The 13,086-nt window shown below is 35.0% G+C and overlaps 2 protein-coding genes across 3 annotated transcripts; both read right to left on the bottom strand.

Moving 5' to 3' along the window:
* Positions 1–632: 632 nt before the first annotated feature.
* On the bottom strand, positions 633–4,462 carry LOC140827099 (probable 26S proteasome non-ATPase regulatory subunit 3). The gene is made up of 10 exons (XM_073189708.1): positions 4,322–4,462; positions 4,150–4,223; positions 3,946–4,039; positions 3,671–3,861; positions 3,101–3,238; positions 2,864–3,000; positions 2,607–2,661; positions 2,412–2,522; positions 1,564–1,803; positions 633–1,403 (listed from the first exon to the last, which is right to left on the bottom strand). The coding sequence occupies exons 3-10, from the start codon at positions 4,025–4,027 to the stop codon at positions 891–893; spliced, it is 1,467 nt and encodes a 488-aa protein (XP_073045809.1). The 5' UTR covers positions 4,028–4,039; positions 4,150–4,223; positions 4,322–4,462; the 3' UTR covers positions 633–890.
* A 6,352-nt stretch (positions 4,463–10,814) lies between these two features.
* Positions 10,815–12,858, bottom strand: LOC140827078 (monooxygenase 2-like). 2 transcript variants are annotated; one of them, XM_073189685.1, is made up of 6 exons: positions 12,623–12,858; positions 12,314–12,463; positions 12,159–12,227; positions 11,883–12,042; positions 11,558–11,783; positions 10,815–11,431 (listed from the first exon to the last, which is right to left on the bottom strand). In XM_073189685.1, exons 1-6 carry the CDS (start codon positions 12,694–12,696, stop codon positions 10,911–10,913), a joined length of 1,200 nt encoding a protein of 399 aa, XP_073045786.1. In that variant the 5' UTR covers positions 12,697–12,858; the 3' UTR covers positions 10,815–10,910. The 2 variants fall into 2 exon arrangements, with proteins under 2 accessions (XP_073045786.1, XP_073045793.1); XM_073189692.1 differs by having other exon boundaries at positions 12,159–12,186; positions 12,623–12,785.
* Positions 12,859–13,086: the final 228 nt, after the last annotated feature.

Here is a 13,086-nt window from a genome sequence, read left to right as displayed (position 1 = left end):
AGCGTGCACGTTGTTTAGAAAACGAATTTAAATAAAATCTCAAAATTTCTCTAAATTCGGATAACTAACTCTTTCTGTTGGTCTGTAGGAAATCATATAAAACCGGAACATCTTTGTTGTCCTCAGTTATTACATTGAAGTTCTAATACCTTTGACTGATTTGAAAATTTTATACTGAAATCGTTTTACTGCAATTGACGTTCAGTATCCATTATATGTCAGCAAATTTATGTTTGGCATGAAAATTGGTGCAGTTTTTCAGGAGATTCCATACAGCTTATGTTGATGCAGTCTCGAATTCATTTCATGTCCCGGGTAAAAAGATAACTTCCAAAATATTTGCTGAGAGAGTCAGTACAATTGTCAAATCATTCGGAACAAGTGCTGCTGGTTGAAATGCAGCTGCTCGTTTTCTCCTATCCTGAAGCTTTTTCTATCCCTACGCTCTCGGTTTCATTTCGTACACTTACAAATTGAATCACATCTCAGTTTCAGGATAAATACATAAACACAATTGAATACTCCATGTATGCCAACTGAATCAAGTTTGTCGTTCTTTGAGTATTTAGTTAATATTTCTTCCAGTAAGTTGAGGCATTTATCTCATCCATGTGTTACTGCGGAGAAAATACTAAAGTTAAACTTTGAGAAATAAATCTTGCCGTTTGAGATCATAAAAAGTGACGTACTTTGGTGATGGAAAAACAGGACTACGGTGTAAAAGAAATAACAAAAATCTGAGCCTAAACATGAACTTGGATGACAATAAATAGCGAATGTAAAAGGCTACAGAAACATATGTAACGCCATCTTCTGAGAAAACGAAACATCCTTGTAAGAATTTGATATTTGGTCCGCAGTTAAATTTGATTGCGAGAACCTTATTATATTCAAAATTCATCCTCATCCTCCTCAGCTATGTGTTTAGCAAGTTCTTGCTCTTGCTGATGCCTTTCTCTTCTCTTCTCCGCGCTTTCCTTTTCCTTGTGAGAATTAGGTGGAAATCGAAGGGCACGAACTGCTTCATTGTGCATATTCAGGCAGAAAGCAATTCTTGAGTTAAATGCGACTTGAGGCTCGTTTGTAGAGTAAATATCCCCAGTCTCCTTTGATACCATCCATCCATTAGCATGATCCAATGTAGCTTCAATTGCACCATCTCGAATTGCTTTTGATACGATGCTTTCTGCATCAGCAACAGGATTTGGAGAATCCAAACTAAGCTTCTTAGCTACATCAGTAAGTGAGATCTTCGAGTACGAGATGCTAATGTTGCGTAAACCTGTCCTTATAACATTGTGACGTAGGCGAACAATTAAGTTGTTTGTTCGATCAGAACTGAAGATGCTGGCAAATTTCTCAGCCACGGTTTTGAACAGCCCCAAATCTCCAATTCGGACAGCCTGGATCCCATGGATAATAAGTTAGTATCAACTTAGACTAGGATAAAAATATGTAACCAGTTCAGAGCATTTTTTAAAAGTATTTTGCTACCACCATGCCCACACAGTAAATGCCAGTCAGTTGGGCGTGTAACACTAGTACCAAGAGCCTCACACTTACATTTGTAAGCTCAAAGTAAGGCCTCAGAGCTTTTTCCATTCCTTTCTGCATAAAAACTGTCCTTTCCGGGATCTCTCCAAGCAGTAATCGGACAATCACAGCCCACTTGTTGCATTGAATTCGGAAACCAAAAGCAGAACGTGGAGCTTTCCGAGCAGCTTGGAGGAGTGACTCTTTAGCATCAGTGTACTCTAACTGAATTGTTCTGATCTTTCCCAAGTAAAAGAGGTACCGACAAAACTGAAGATACAGGCATGGTCAGAACAGATCACAGAGACACCACTTCAACTAATATATTCTGTGTCTGGAACATTTTGAAAGGAAAACTGCAACGCTTGAAAGAAAACCTGAGAGAAATTATGCATTGAACGTATTTTGCTTTCACAAATTAATCAGAACTAAAATAGCAAAGCATTTTCAGTATCAAATCATGCTACGGATCTTAGAACAGCTTATAACGACATAAACTAAGCTCATATTAGAAATATAACTTCTGAAAGATAATATTATTCTGGGGCAATATTTTGATGAGGTTGAGAAGTTTTGATACTCCCATACCTAATAATATAGTTCCTCATTTTCCTGCTCCTTTTATACTAACTGTTACTTACCTATTGTTGTTCGGATCTACAACGTTCTAGGGGCTTTAAGTCATTACATTTTAACACAATTTAATTCACAGTGTCTCTGCAATCAAGTTATTCTTGCCTGCTAAGTATCGATTTACATATTCCAGGCTTAAATAAAGATATACATGAACCAGAGAATAAATCATCTCAATCTAAACGTGACAAAATAGTCCAACATTGACAAGCATAGAGTTTCTTAGAGCGGTATTTTAGAGTTGCCTGCTGATTTGAGTGAGCTTCAAAACGAGGAGCCTTTGATCTCAGCTTTTCCGCTTGATCATATAAGTTGTAATGGAGATAATTCCTCAGTAACAGATTCAGAAGTGTTTCCTGTATTGTAGCATTGTTAATCCATAAATCATTAAAGGCGCAACCAAGTCAACAAACTAATTGCTCTTCCAATATAAAACAAACCTGCCCCAGCTCGTCGTGGCGCAAAGTAGCAGTTCGGTGCAAAGAAAGTAGATTACTGTTACAAGATCAAAGTTTCAATCAGACCAGAAGTTGATAATGAAACACACTAAAACTAGCACACAATCAAACATATAGCATCTCAATTCATTAGTTCATTTGTACATAAGTTGATTCAGCAATTTTAAGTCCATGCATTGCCCAATGTTGAGGCACCACGGCTGCTGCCAAAAAATTAAACTAGAAGACAGATGACATACCCACGTATTTTAGCTAGATCACCAGTAAGTTCATAGCTTAAAGAGTAGTAAAAGTACAGCCTGGAGGCTAAGATGTCAACAGTTCGCCTGTTGAGGTTCTTCAGACGTGCAATGCTTGCAGAAGAACAAGCCTTAGCCTAAAGAGACATATAATCATCAATTTCAAGACATACTTTAAAGCACAAGCCTTTGAATTAAGTTAATCATTTCAAGTAAGTTAATCATACACAGCCATACCTCAGTGTATCTCTTCTTATCAAGCAGAAATATCAGAACAAGCAGATAGCAATAGATCTCAATCTCCGGTAAGGAGTGTTTTGCAGGGGCTTGATTAGCAGATGTTGCGGAGTCAACTTCCATATCATGCTCATCATCCTATATGAATAAATTCATGAAAAGAAGTACCATGCACACATTCTACCCCTTTCAATTTCCTTGTGACATAATTTGTGACTGCAGCACAAAATACCTATCTCAAATCCATGGATGGTTGCATTAAAATTTTGTTTCTAAACAACTACCAAGACCATAACCATGGCAAGTCTAGAATTCGGAAAACATAATAAGTGGCAAATAGGCAAAAATATGGAGTAAAGTATGAAGCTTCAATTATTCCACTCAGGATCAACAATGAACTACTTTAACCCCGAAATTTCGGCAATTAGCATAAGACACCGTACATCACAGAATGATTCATTCCAATTTAAAACATCAATCGAAGAATCACTTTTAAATCAGCGTAAACACATAAGTTTTAACAGCTATATGGATATAAATATTCGCTTGGGACTCCAACTTGCTTCTCACCTTAGTGATGTACGAAGACAACCGTGAATTCGCCTCCGATCCAGGGACAAGCACATAATTGAGAAATGCTGAAAGAACAGAATCATTGAGCTTCTTTCTGAGCTGAATAGTACATCGAACTGCCCTTACAACTCTTCTAACCTCACGTGAAAATGCTCCGGTCTCAATCAAAGCGGCTATGTCCTTTAAATCTGAAAGATGACACCCACAAAAATATTAAAAAAAACCCCCAAATGCCAAGAGAATATACAATCACGTAAAAAAAATACTTACGCTGGAGGTGGTGGAGCGAGAATCGCTGGAATAGGAATTGGAAGGGGCGGGGCGCTGCTCATGCATCTCGACATCTTGTGTCATTTTTGTAAAAATCTGAGATAGAAATGCAAAAATAATTGACATGTAATAAATTATACAAGTAAAAGCTGGAAACTCCATTTCTTCCCCGTTTACTTCGATCTGCCAGGATTGATCAAGTTTACCTGAAATTGGAAGAAATGGAGATTCTTGATCTGGAACAAAGGGAAAAGCTGCAGCCTTCGATTACTTTCTTCGGCTGCAAGTCAGTAGGCAAAAATGGTCATTTTTAAAAAAAACAAAAAGGAAAATCGAGGGTGTACAAACCATGCGAAAAAGGGGAAGATGAATCGGAACCTGGGATCGTTGAATTTATCGAGAAATAAGAAGAAAAACCCTAAAATCGTGAGCTCCCAGCGCCTTTTCCAAATTCTACGACTACGAGCAATATGTAAGGTTTTATGAGCATAAGTTTTAGCATGTATCGTTTATGTTTTAGGCTTGTAGTCCATTTAACCTGACTCTGTGTCACTTGGCTACTACGCTATTGTTTATATACATTTGTGTTCCTTTCTTGATGAATTTAAATTACATTATGTTAGGCTATAATTTTGGCACGTAAATTGATATATGTCGTTGTCACAAATGTTGGAATAAAAAATGAACAATGTGCAAATTAAAACTAGAGTTGAACTCGTCTCTTTGATGCTAATTTGGTTTGAACAATTTAAAGAATATCAATAAAGTTTTAGGTTTTGTTGAATTTGAAAAAATTAAAAAGTGAGCATTTAACTAGTTTGATGAAGTATTCTACGAAGCTTAAATAATCTTGAGTCACAATAGACATTTATACATTAATTGCAGTGAGTTGTCATCAAAGTTGATGGTCATAAGGTTTTATTCAACAAATTAATAAAACCAAATGATATTCTACAGTGTTTGACAACAATGAATTATTTATTCTCAGATACTTATATTATTTGATGATATTGAATGGTTTATTTTCGAATACTTATATAATCCGTAAGATTTTTTTTTATCTATGCCACTTACAACTCATCAACAGAAAATAAGATTCTCGAAATTGAAGTTAACTAAAAAATATTTGTAATCAACATTGTCATATGAAAGACTAAATGAGCTAACAATGTTGTAGAATGAGAGAAATAATCCGACAACCGGAATATACCGATTTGATAAATATTTTCATGTTTGAAACAAATAGACGTTGCGAACTTTTACGACTATTTCCCGCAATAAGAAGGTATTTTTTACTTTTTGCCTCAGGCTCCATCGAACACATGTGTGACTCTGCACTAGACGTCCATGTGTCTGACAATGGCATCCACATGATGCCCATGTGGCATTGCCACGCAAGCAAACTTTGTGCACGTTGCACACACGCCACCCTTCGTAATAGTCGTTTTATGTGTCAGTGTAGCACCGAAATTTAATTTCAAATTTACCGCTGCATATTTTTTATGTTAACTTGGCGATAGATTATTTGGAATTAGGGCTGCAAACGAACCGAACATGTTCGCGAGTTTTTCGAGCCGGCTCGATAAATATTCGATTCGTATTCGAACTTATCGAATTTGAGCCGAACTCGAACACGTTCAAACTTTTTTTCGAGCCGAACTCGAGCCCAAATTATTTTGTTCGATAGCTCGCGAATAGTTCGCGAGCCTTAATATTTTATTAATATAATATAATTATATATATATATATATATATATATATATATATATATATACATTTCGAATATTTCGAGCATTTCGAGCTTTCAAACCTTAATATCCGAGCAATAATTCGAATAGTTCACGAATATATTCGAATATTTCGAGCCGAACTCGAACTCGAACTTCATTTCGAGCCGAGCTCGAGCCCAAATATTTGAAATTATCGAACTTCGAATCGAGCTCGAACTCGAATATACCTATTTCGAGCCGAATTCGAACCTGACTTTTTTACTATTATTCGGCTCGATTCAGTTCGCTTGCACCCTATTTGGAATCTTCATATATTTCTCCATCTTCTTTTTGTTTTTTCTCCAATTTATCCCTCTTTTATCAAAACTCGCATATTATTTTCTACATTATATTTTTAATTTTTTAAATATTTCTTATTTCAAATAACTCAATCACGTGAACATGTAGAAACCACATACAACGGTTATAAAGCAAAAGCCAAGCATATTTCTATAAAATCTAAAAGTGAGAAAAAGTCACACAAACTAACACATCTCCATATATCTCCTTATCGGGGCATTTAAAGGAAATTAATATTTTGAAATTATATGATAAAAAAATATAGATTAAAACATACTGATCAATTTCAAGTTTTATTGAACGAATATCACTTGAATTATCTATTGAATATTAATTGGGCCAAAGCCCATTTTCCAACAACAACAAAATTTATGGGTTACATTTCAAAGTAACAAAGACATTTCTCTCAAAATTTGTAGCTGCTGCTGTTAATCAAATTTGCCACAATGAAAAGCAGACTTCTTAAAGAAAAAGTCACCTAAGAACTTAGCCAATATATGGTCTCTGATAAAACTCAACACAAACCCATCCCACATCTGTACTGAACCTGACATATACACTGACCAAACCAAACAACATCGATGCTCCATCATCTCCTCTACTTGGCATAATTTTCCAACCCTCATTGGATTCTTTCCCACAACAGATTCCAAGAATGTCTAAATCTTATGGGGGCATAGTCGAGATATGTTGCATCGGTTTCTTCGATCACACTTCTGATCTTATCAAGAACTTTTCCGATAATACTGACGATATGTTGTTTCAGCTTAATTCGGTCTTCGACTATTTCCTTGTCTGCACCATTGTTTTTGGAAAATATGATCTCAGAAAACCATCGAGAAACAAAAGTCAAGCACTGATTTTAATTTGAAAGAACATTGGTATGCATATCACACCTTGAGGGAGATGTTGATCATCACATGGTATGACACCAAATCTGACACCTTTCCGAAGAATAGCATAACCTTAAGTTCCAATCCATGACCGCTATTCAATTCTACGAATTCCCTAACCGCCGATCAGCCTGAATAAGAAGCTTTACTCAGGCCTAGATATTTTGCCACCACAGAGTTCAATCCATCACACCAAATCAACACCTACTTACACAAAACGTAGTTTAGTGTTTCATTTCATTGTCAGATTGTGATAATGTGACGTACCGTACTTTTAAAGATACTTAAAATTTACGGAAAAATAAAAATTTTCTCAAATAAGTAATCATATTTCAAAATGCAATGCAAATAAAATGTTTGACAAATATTTGGAATGTAACGAGCTTGCAAAAGTACTTGCTTTAAGGTACATGAAATAATTTTCGTAAAAATAAGAGTGAATGAAATAACATTAAAAATCCTGGAAAACTAAGTGGTCATCGGGTTAGTCACCGCACAATCCGAGCCAGCTCACTGATCATCGCCTCTCGTCTCCTCAAACTCGTCCTCACCTGCATCGATCAAGTCTAGTGAGTCTAAAGACTCAACATGTATAAACATAGAATAGCAAGTAACGTATAATAAAACCATATGCATTTTAAAGTAGTACATATATATGTAAACTTTGAACATACTTACATAAACATAGACGTGCCATCAATTCATAAATATTTTCATAAACATACTTGCATCATACATATTTAAACATGCATATCATCATCATTTTGTGTAGAGATATGTTTCAAAGCAAGTGACACATACGTAATGCGCTTGATCAGACTAAACCATAATACTAGGCTAGCAGGGATGTCCACTACCACTTACATAAGATCCCCGGTCATACTTTACCGGGTGGATTGGTCTCTGGTCATATTTTACTGCTTTCCAATCCTGATCAAAACCCGGTCATATTTTACCAGGGTGGAGAGGTCCCCTAGACACGTTCTCCGGCTTCCAAACCCGTTCATAGTTGTTCATAAGACATTTAGCATACCTCAAAAATAAAACATTTTTTTTTGCATGTCGAACACACTTAAAAATGTGGAGGGCTTCGTTGGAATGCTCTGGACATGCTACCCTAACCACAACAGTAAAGATTCAGGAGATCCCAACGAAGCCTGCAACCAAAACTGGAGAAAACTTGAAGAACATGTACAAATTTTCACATCTTGAGCGGTTTTACGATAAAAATCATATCTCTCTCATTTCTTAACAGAAAATTATGAATTTACTATCGAATCTAAGATAACATAGAATACTATAAATCATATATCAAAAATGTTTTCAGAAAGCCAACCTAAAAGTCGCAGAATTCAAAATAACAGAGGGTGACATGTTTTGTGACACACAAATTTCACAGCTTCTGTGATTTTACGAGAAAAATCATATCTCCCTCGTTTCTTATCAGACAATTACAAATTTGCTATCAAATCAAAAATAACACAAAATACTATAAATATACGTTGAAAACATTTCCAGAAAACTAACCTATAAGTCGCAGAATTCAAAATAACATAAGTTGACGGGTTTTGTGACACAGAAATTTCACAGCTTGTGCTAAATCATCACCAGTCTCTTTTCTCGATCTCGCACCGAATATTCGCCTGAGACATAAAACTCAAGAAACATTTTAACGTGCATCACAATAACATGTAATAATTTAAAACAATACAAATCATAAAATCATGAATGGTTAAAAATAATTTAAAAAATTCAATAAATAATTTTAATCATTTAATAAATACAATGATTTACGTGTACTGATTATGGACTCTACATATAACATTTTCGTCATCTCCCCTAAATGCAAAAAGGGTTGTAGTTTACAGAAAAGATTCGATTTTTTTCTTAGAACCCATGATTAATTTTATATTGTGAAATCAGAGATACCTGTGAAGCCCCAAGGCTGTCGCTAAGCCAGCAATTCCAGCGCCAACACATCCTCGATCCATAGCTCTTCCAGAATACACACACACACACACACTTACTTGATCAACGGATAGAAGATGAAGAGAAGAAGTCTACGACAGCCGCAGGCTCTTACATCAAAAGGGTCCACTTCACAGACGACTGATCACTCACGAGCATGCATTTGCCAAATTGCCATAATTGCGAAATTTGAATATTGTCGTATACGTCGGCAAACTTTCAGGTACACGATGAATCTTGATTGAATAATTACTTTCTACGTGAACTTTCGTTAATGGCTGGAGTGATGCCACATTTTAGCTTAACAGGGTCTTGAATTTGGAACTAATTTGAAGTTTTCGATATTTCTTCCTTTATATTATACATTTAGTTTATAATTAGAAATTTGATCATATATATGATGTATGCTCATTAATATTATATACATATTAATTAATTTAGTATTTATTTCGTAAAAAAAAATTTATTTCTTTCATATTTATTATTAAAAGCTGAGTAATTTAACAAAATTTTCCATTTCAGATCTCGATGATTTATGAAAGTTTTTTTATAAAATTTAATCAATTATATATCATTTTTATATCTTAAAGTATAATTTTTTCCTTTTTCACCTTTCAAGCAAAATGGGAGTTGGGTAAAGCAAACTCCCTCCAGTTTTTATTAAAATTTTAATTATGACTTTTAATTATTTTTTGATATTGTTATACGATTTTTTCAATAATTAACACCATAATCATGTTTAAACTGACACTTTATCCTTAACTAAGATTGAATCATTATATTTATTATTTTCAAAAATCATGTACAAAATATCATAATTTTAGATTAATTATATAACGATAGATTTACATTATAAATATGACTTATTTATCGTCTTTAAAATTTACTACAATTTTTTAGTTTACTATATTTTATCAACACTTTTGATACCTAAAATTTAGTGAGTACCACAAAATTATTCGATACTTTGTCAAAATTATAATTCTATTTAAAAGTTGGCAAAAACTTGTGTGAGACGGTCTCACGGGTCGTATTTTGTGAGACAGATCTTTATTTGGATATAATCCATGAAAAAATATTACTTTTTATGCTAAGAGTATTACTTTTTATTGTGAATATGGGTAGGGTTGACCCGTCTCACGGATTGTGATCCGTGAGACGGTCTCACATGAGACCTACTCTTAAAAGTTATGGATTAAAAAATATAAAAAAATTATTTGTTTCTTTATTAGATATATGTCATGATTGTATCTAAATTAGGGATGTAATCGAGTCGAGCCGAGCCGAACTCTTGAATATTTGAGCTTGGTTCGTTTATAATCGAGCCGAGCTCGAGTTTTATTTAACGAATATATGAATGTCTCACGAGCTTATTCAAACCTTTATCGAGCCTAAACAAGCTTAATAAATATGAATTAGACATTTAAATTTTCATTAAATTAATTAAAAATTCAATTATATATTTAAAGAAAAAGTAAATTTATTATAATAAATAAATTTAATAGATTTTTCTATATATTTCATAAATAATATGCAAAATTCAAATTTCAAAACTATTATTTTTTCATCTAAAGATTACTCATGAACTTACCAACGAACATGTTCATGAGCTAACTGAGCCGAATACTCTAAAGCTTGAGTTTGATTTGTTTATCTTAACGAACCTCATTAAACAAGCTTTTATCAAATCGAGATTCGAATAGCTCACAAACGATTTGATTCGTTTACATCCCTAATCTAAATTGTATTTTCATTATACTTTCTTCGAAGTCACCAAATTATTTTATACAAAATAATGGAAGTCTACGACCAATAGTCTACTAGATGAGCTACATCATTTTTCATTGTGTTTTTATGAAAAACACATGTGATTCATTTACGACTATTGGATGAATTGTCCTAAGAGCATCGAATAAACCCTGCCATGGTAAGTACTCGAGCTTTTAACAATCAAAACAAGACATCATAATTTCCTGAGGATGTTTATTAGTTACATTTCAAAGAAAGACGACTTTTCTCGAACGTTGTTGCTGCTAATTAAGTTAGTTTGCCACAATCAAAAGCAGCCTTCTTAAGGAAAAGGCCAGCCAAGAACTTAGCCAATACACGGTCTCTGATAAAATTCAACACAGCCCCATCCCATATGTGTATTGAACCTGATATATATGCTGACCAAACAAGATCGATGCTTCTCCATCTCCTCTCCTTGGAATAATTTTCCAACCCTTTTTGGATTCTTTGCTGCTCATCCTCTCGGGGTTCTCCTCTCAAGGCGGCGGCTAGAACCCTGGCCAAAACGATACTGTCTTCTAGTGCCAAACAACCCCCTTGGGCTAAATCAGGTGTCATAGGATGAAACGCGTCGCCGGCAACACAAACATTTTGTTTGCTTATGTTTCCCCACAGCAGATTCCAAGGATGTCTAAATCTTATGGGGGCATATTCCAGATTTTTTGCATCAGTTTCTTCGATCAAGCTTCTGATCTTATCAGGAACTTTTCCAAGAGTGTTCATGATATGTTGTTTCAGCTTCAGTCGATCCTCCACTATTTCTTTGTCTGCACCATATTTTTTGGGAAGTACGATTTCAGAAAACGAACAAGAAACAAAAGATATTGCTTTCAAGGTTTCTTAACTTCAAGCTTAAATTTTCATTTGAAAGAACATTTGTATACATATTACACCTTGAGGGAGACGAAAGGAGTAAAACCAGTAAATGAAGTGATCATCACATGGTATGACGCCAAATTTGACACCCTTTCCAAAGAATAGCATAAGCTTAGGTTCCAATCCATGACCGTTCTTAAATTCTACGAAGCTCCTAACCACTGGTCGGCCTGCAGAAGAAGCTTCACTGAGGCCTAGATATTTTGCCACGATAGAGTTCACTCCATCACACCCAATCAACACCTACTTACACAAATAACACAGTTTAGTATTTCATTTCATTCTCAGATAGTAGTAACATTTTTGTCGTCCCCCAAGAATTAAAACTAATATGGATCCTACCTTGGCTTTTAGAATGGTTCCATCAGCTAGATGTAAAGACTTGAAGCCATCTGAATCTTGAATTTGAACCACTTTGGAGGAATACTTAATTGTCCCCTTTGGAAGTTCATTTTCCAGTGTTTCTAGCAGCGTCTTTCTATTAACCACGTACAAGTCACCCCTGCATATCACTACCATTGATATGAACAGAACAAATCTTGCAACCAAGATCACACTCTGACCTGATTGATGGCTTTTAAAAGATAAAAATTTGACCAGAAAGCCATTAGCACTTACTCTGACTCTGTGGGGTTAACAGGCATGTCTGCAGTGATATCACCAGAAGTTAAAGATGCAGTCATGATGCTGCACAAGAAGGAAACGAATGATTCTTCAGAAACCAACATGACAAACAATATGAGCCATTTTGGAAAATTAAAACTCGATTAGACCTAGTAAGTTGTGTGTGTTTTGCACGAAGGATCTGCCCAATGCCACCAAGTGCATCTATTGCTTTCCAAGCATTTGGCCACGTTCCAATAAAGTATCCTGTTGTTCTCAAGGATTCTGCTGATTCCAACACCAAACTCCGGATTCCCAACCTGTGAACAATGAAAACAAATATATACTTTATGTGTTGATCTTGGACAATGTTTTTTTTATGTGACAGATCGAACTACATTTGTTCTCTATTGTTTTTGGTTTGGTTAAATATAGTAAATAAAGGCGATATATTATGTTGAGATAAATGTCAAAGTTACCTGTGAAGCCCCAAGGCTGTTGCCAGGCCAGCAATTCCACCCCCAACAATCACTACTCCCTCCACAGCTTCCATCTTTATTATATCATATTTGAGTCCCACTCTTCCACAATATATATACACTTGAAGTTGGCTCTAACGTCTTTGATGTCCTTGGATTCATGGTTGGGTAGTAACCATAGGATGGCATGAACAAATCCCTCGATGGGTAAGACAACGACACCGTTTGCTGCATGTGACCATCCCATCCTATTATCCCAATTATTCAATGTTTGATAATAGGATACCCAGTTGTCCATGGTCCCCAAGTAGTTATGAATCTTGGCATATCTCGAATTCAATTAACTGGATTGGAATTTCTTTGAGTACAGTCCACGTGAAAAATTAGACGACAATTTAAAAGTAGAGATTTGGGATCACTTTGTTGTGAAAAAGTAAAAATTTATGGTAAAAAGTAAAAATCTC

Source organism: Primulina eburnea, chromosome 1 (assembly GCF_022965805.1).
Source record: "Primulina eburnea isolate SZY01 chromosome 1, ASM2296580v1, whole genome shotgun sequence".
NCBI classification, from domain to species: domain Eukaryota; kingdom Viridiplantae; phylum Streptophyta; class Magnoliopsida; order Lamiales; family Gesneriaceae; genus Primulina; species Primulina eburnea.
Note: the sequence above shows the minus strand (reverse complement) of the source record. Positions and strands in the feature narration are given on the sequence as shown.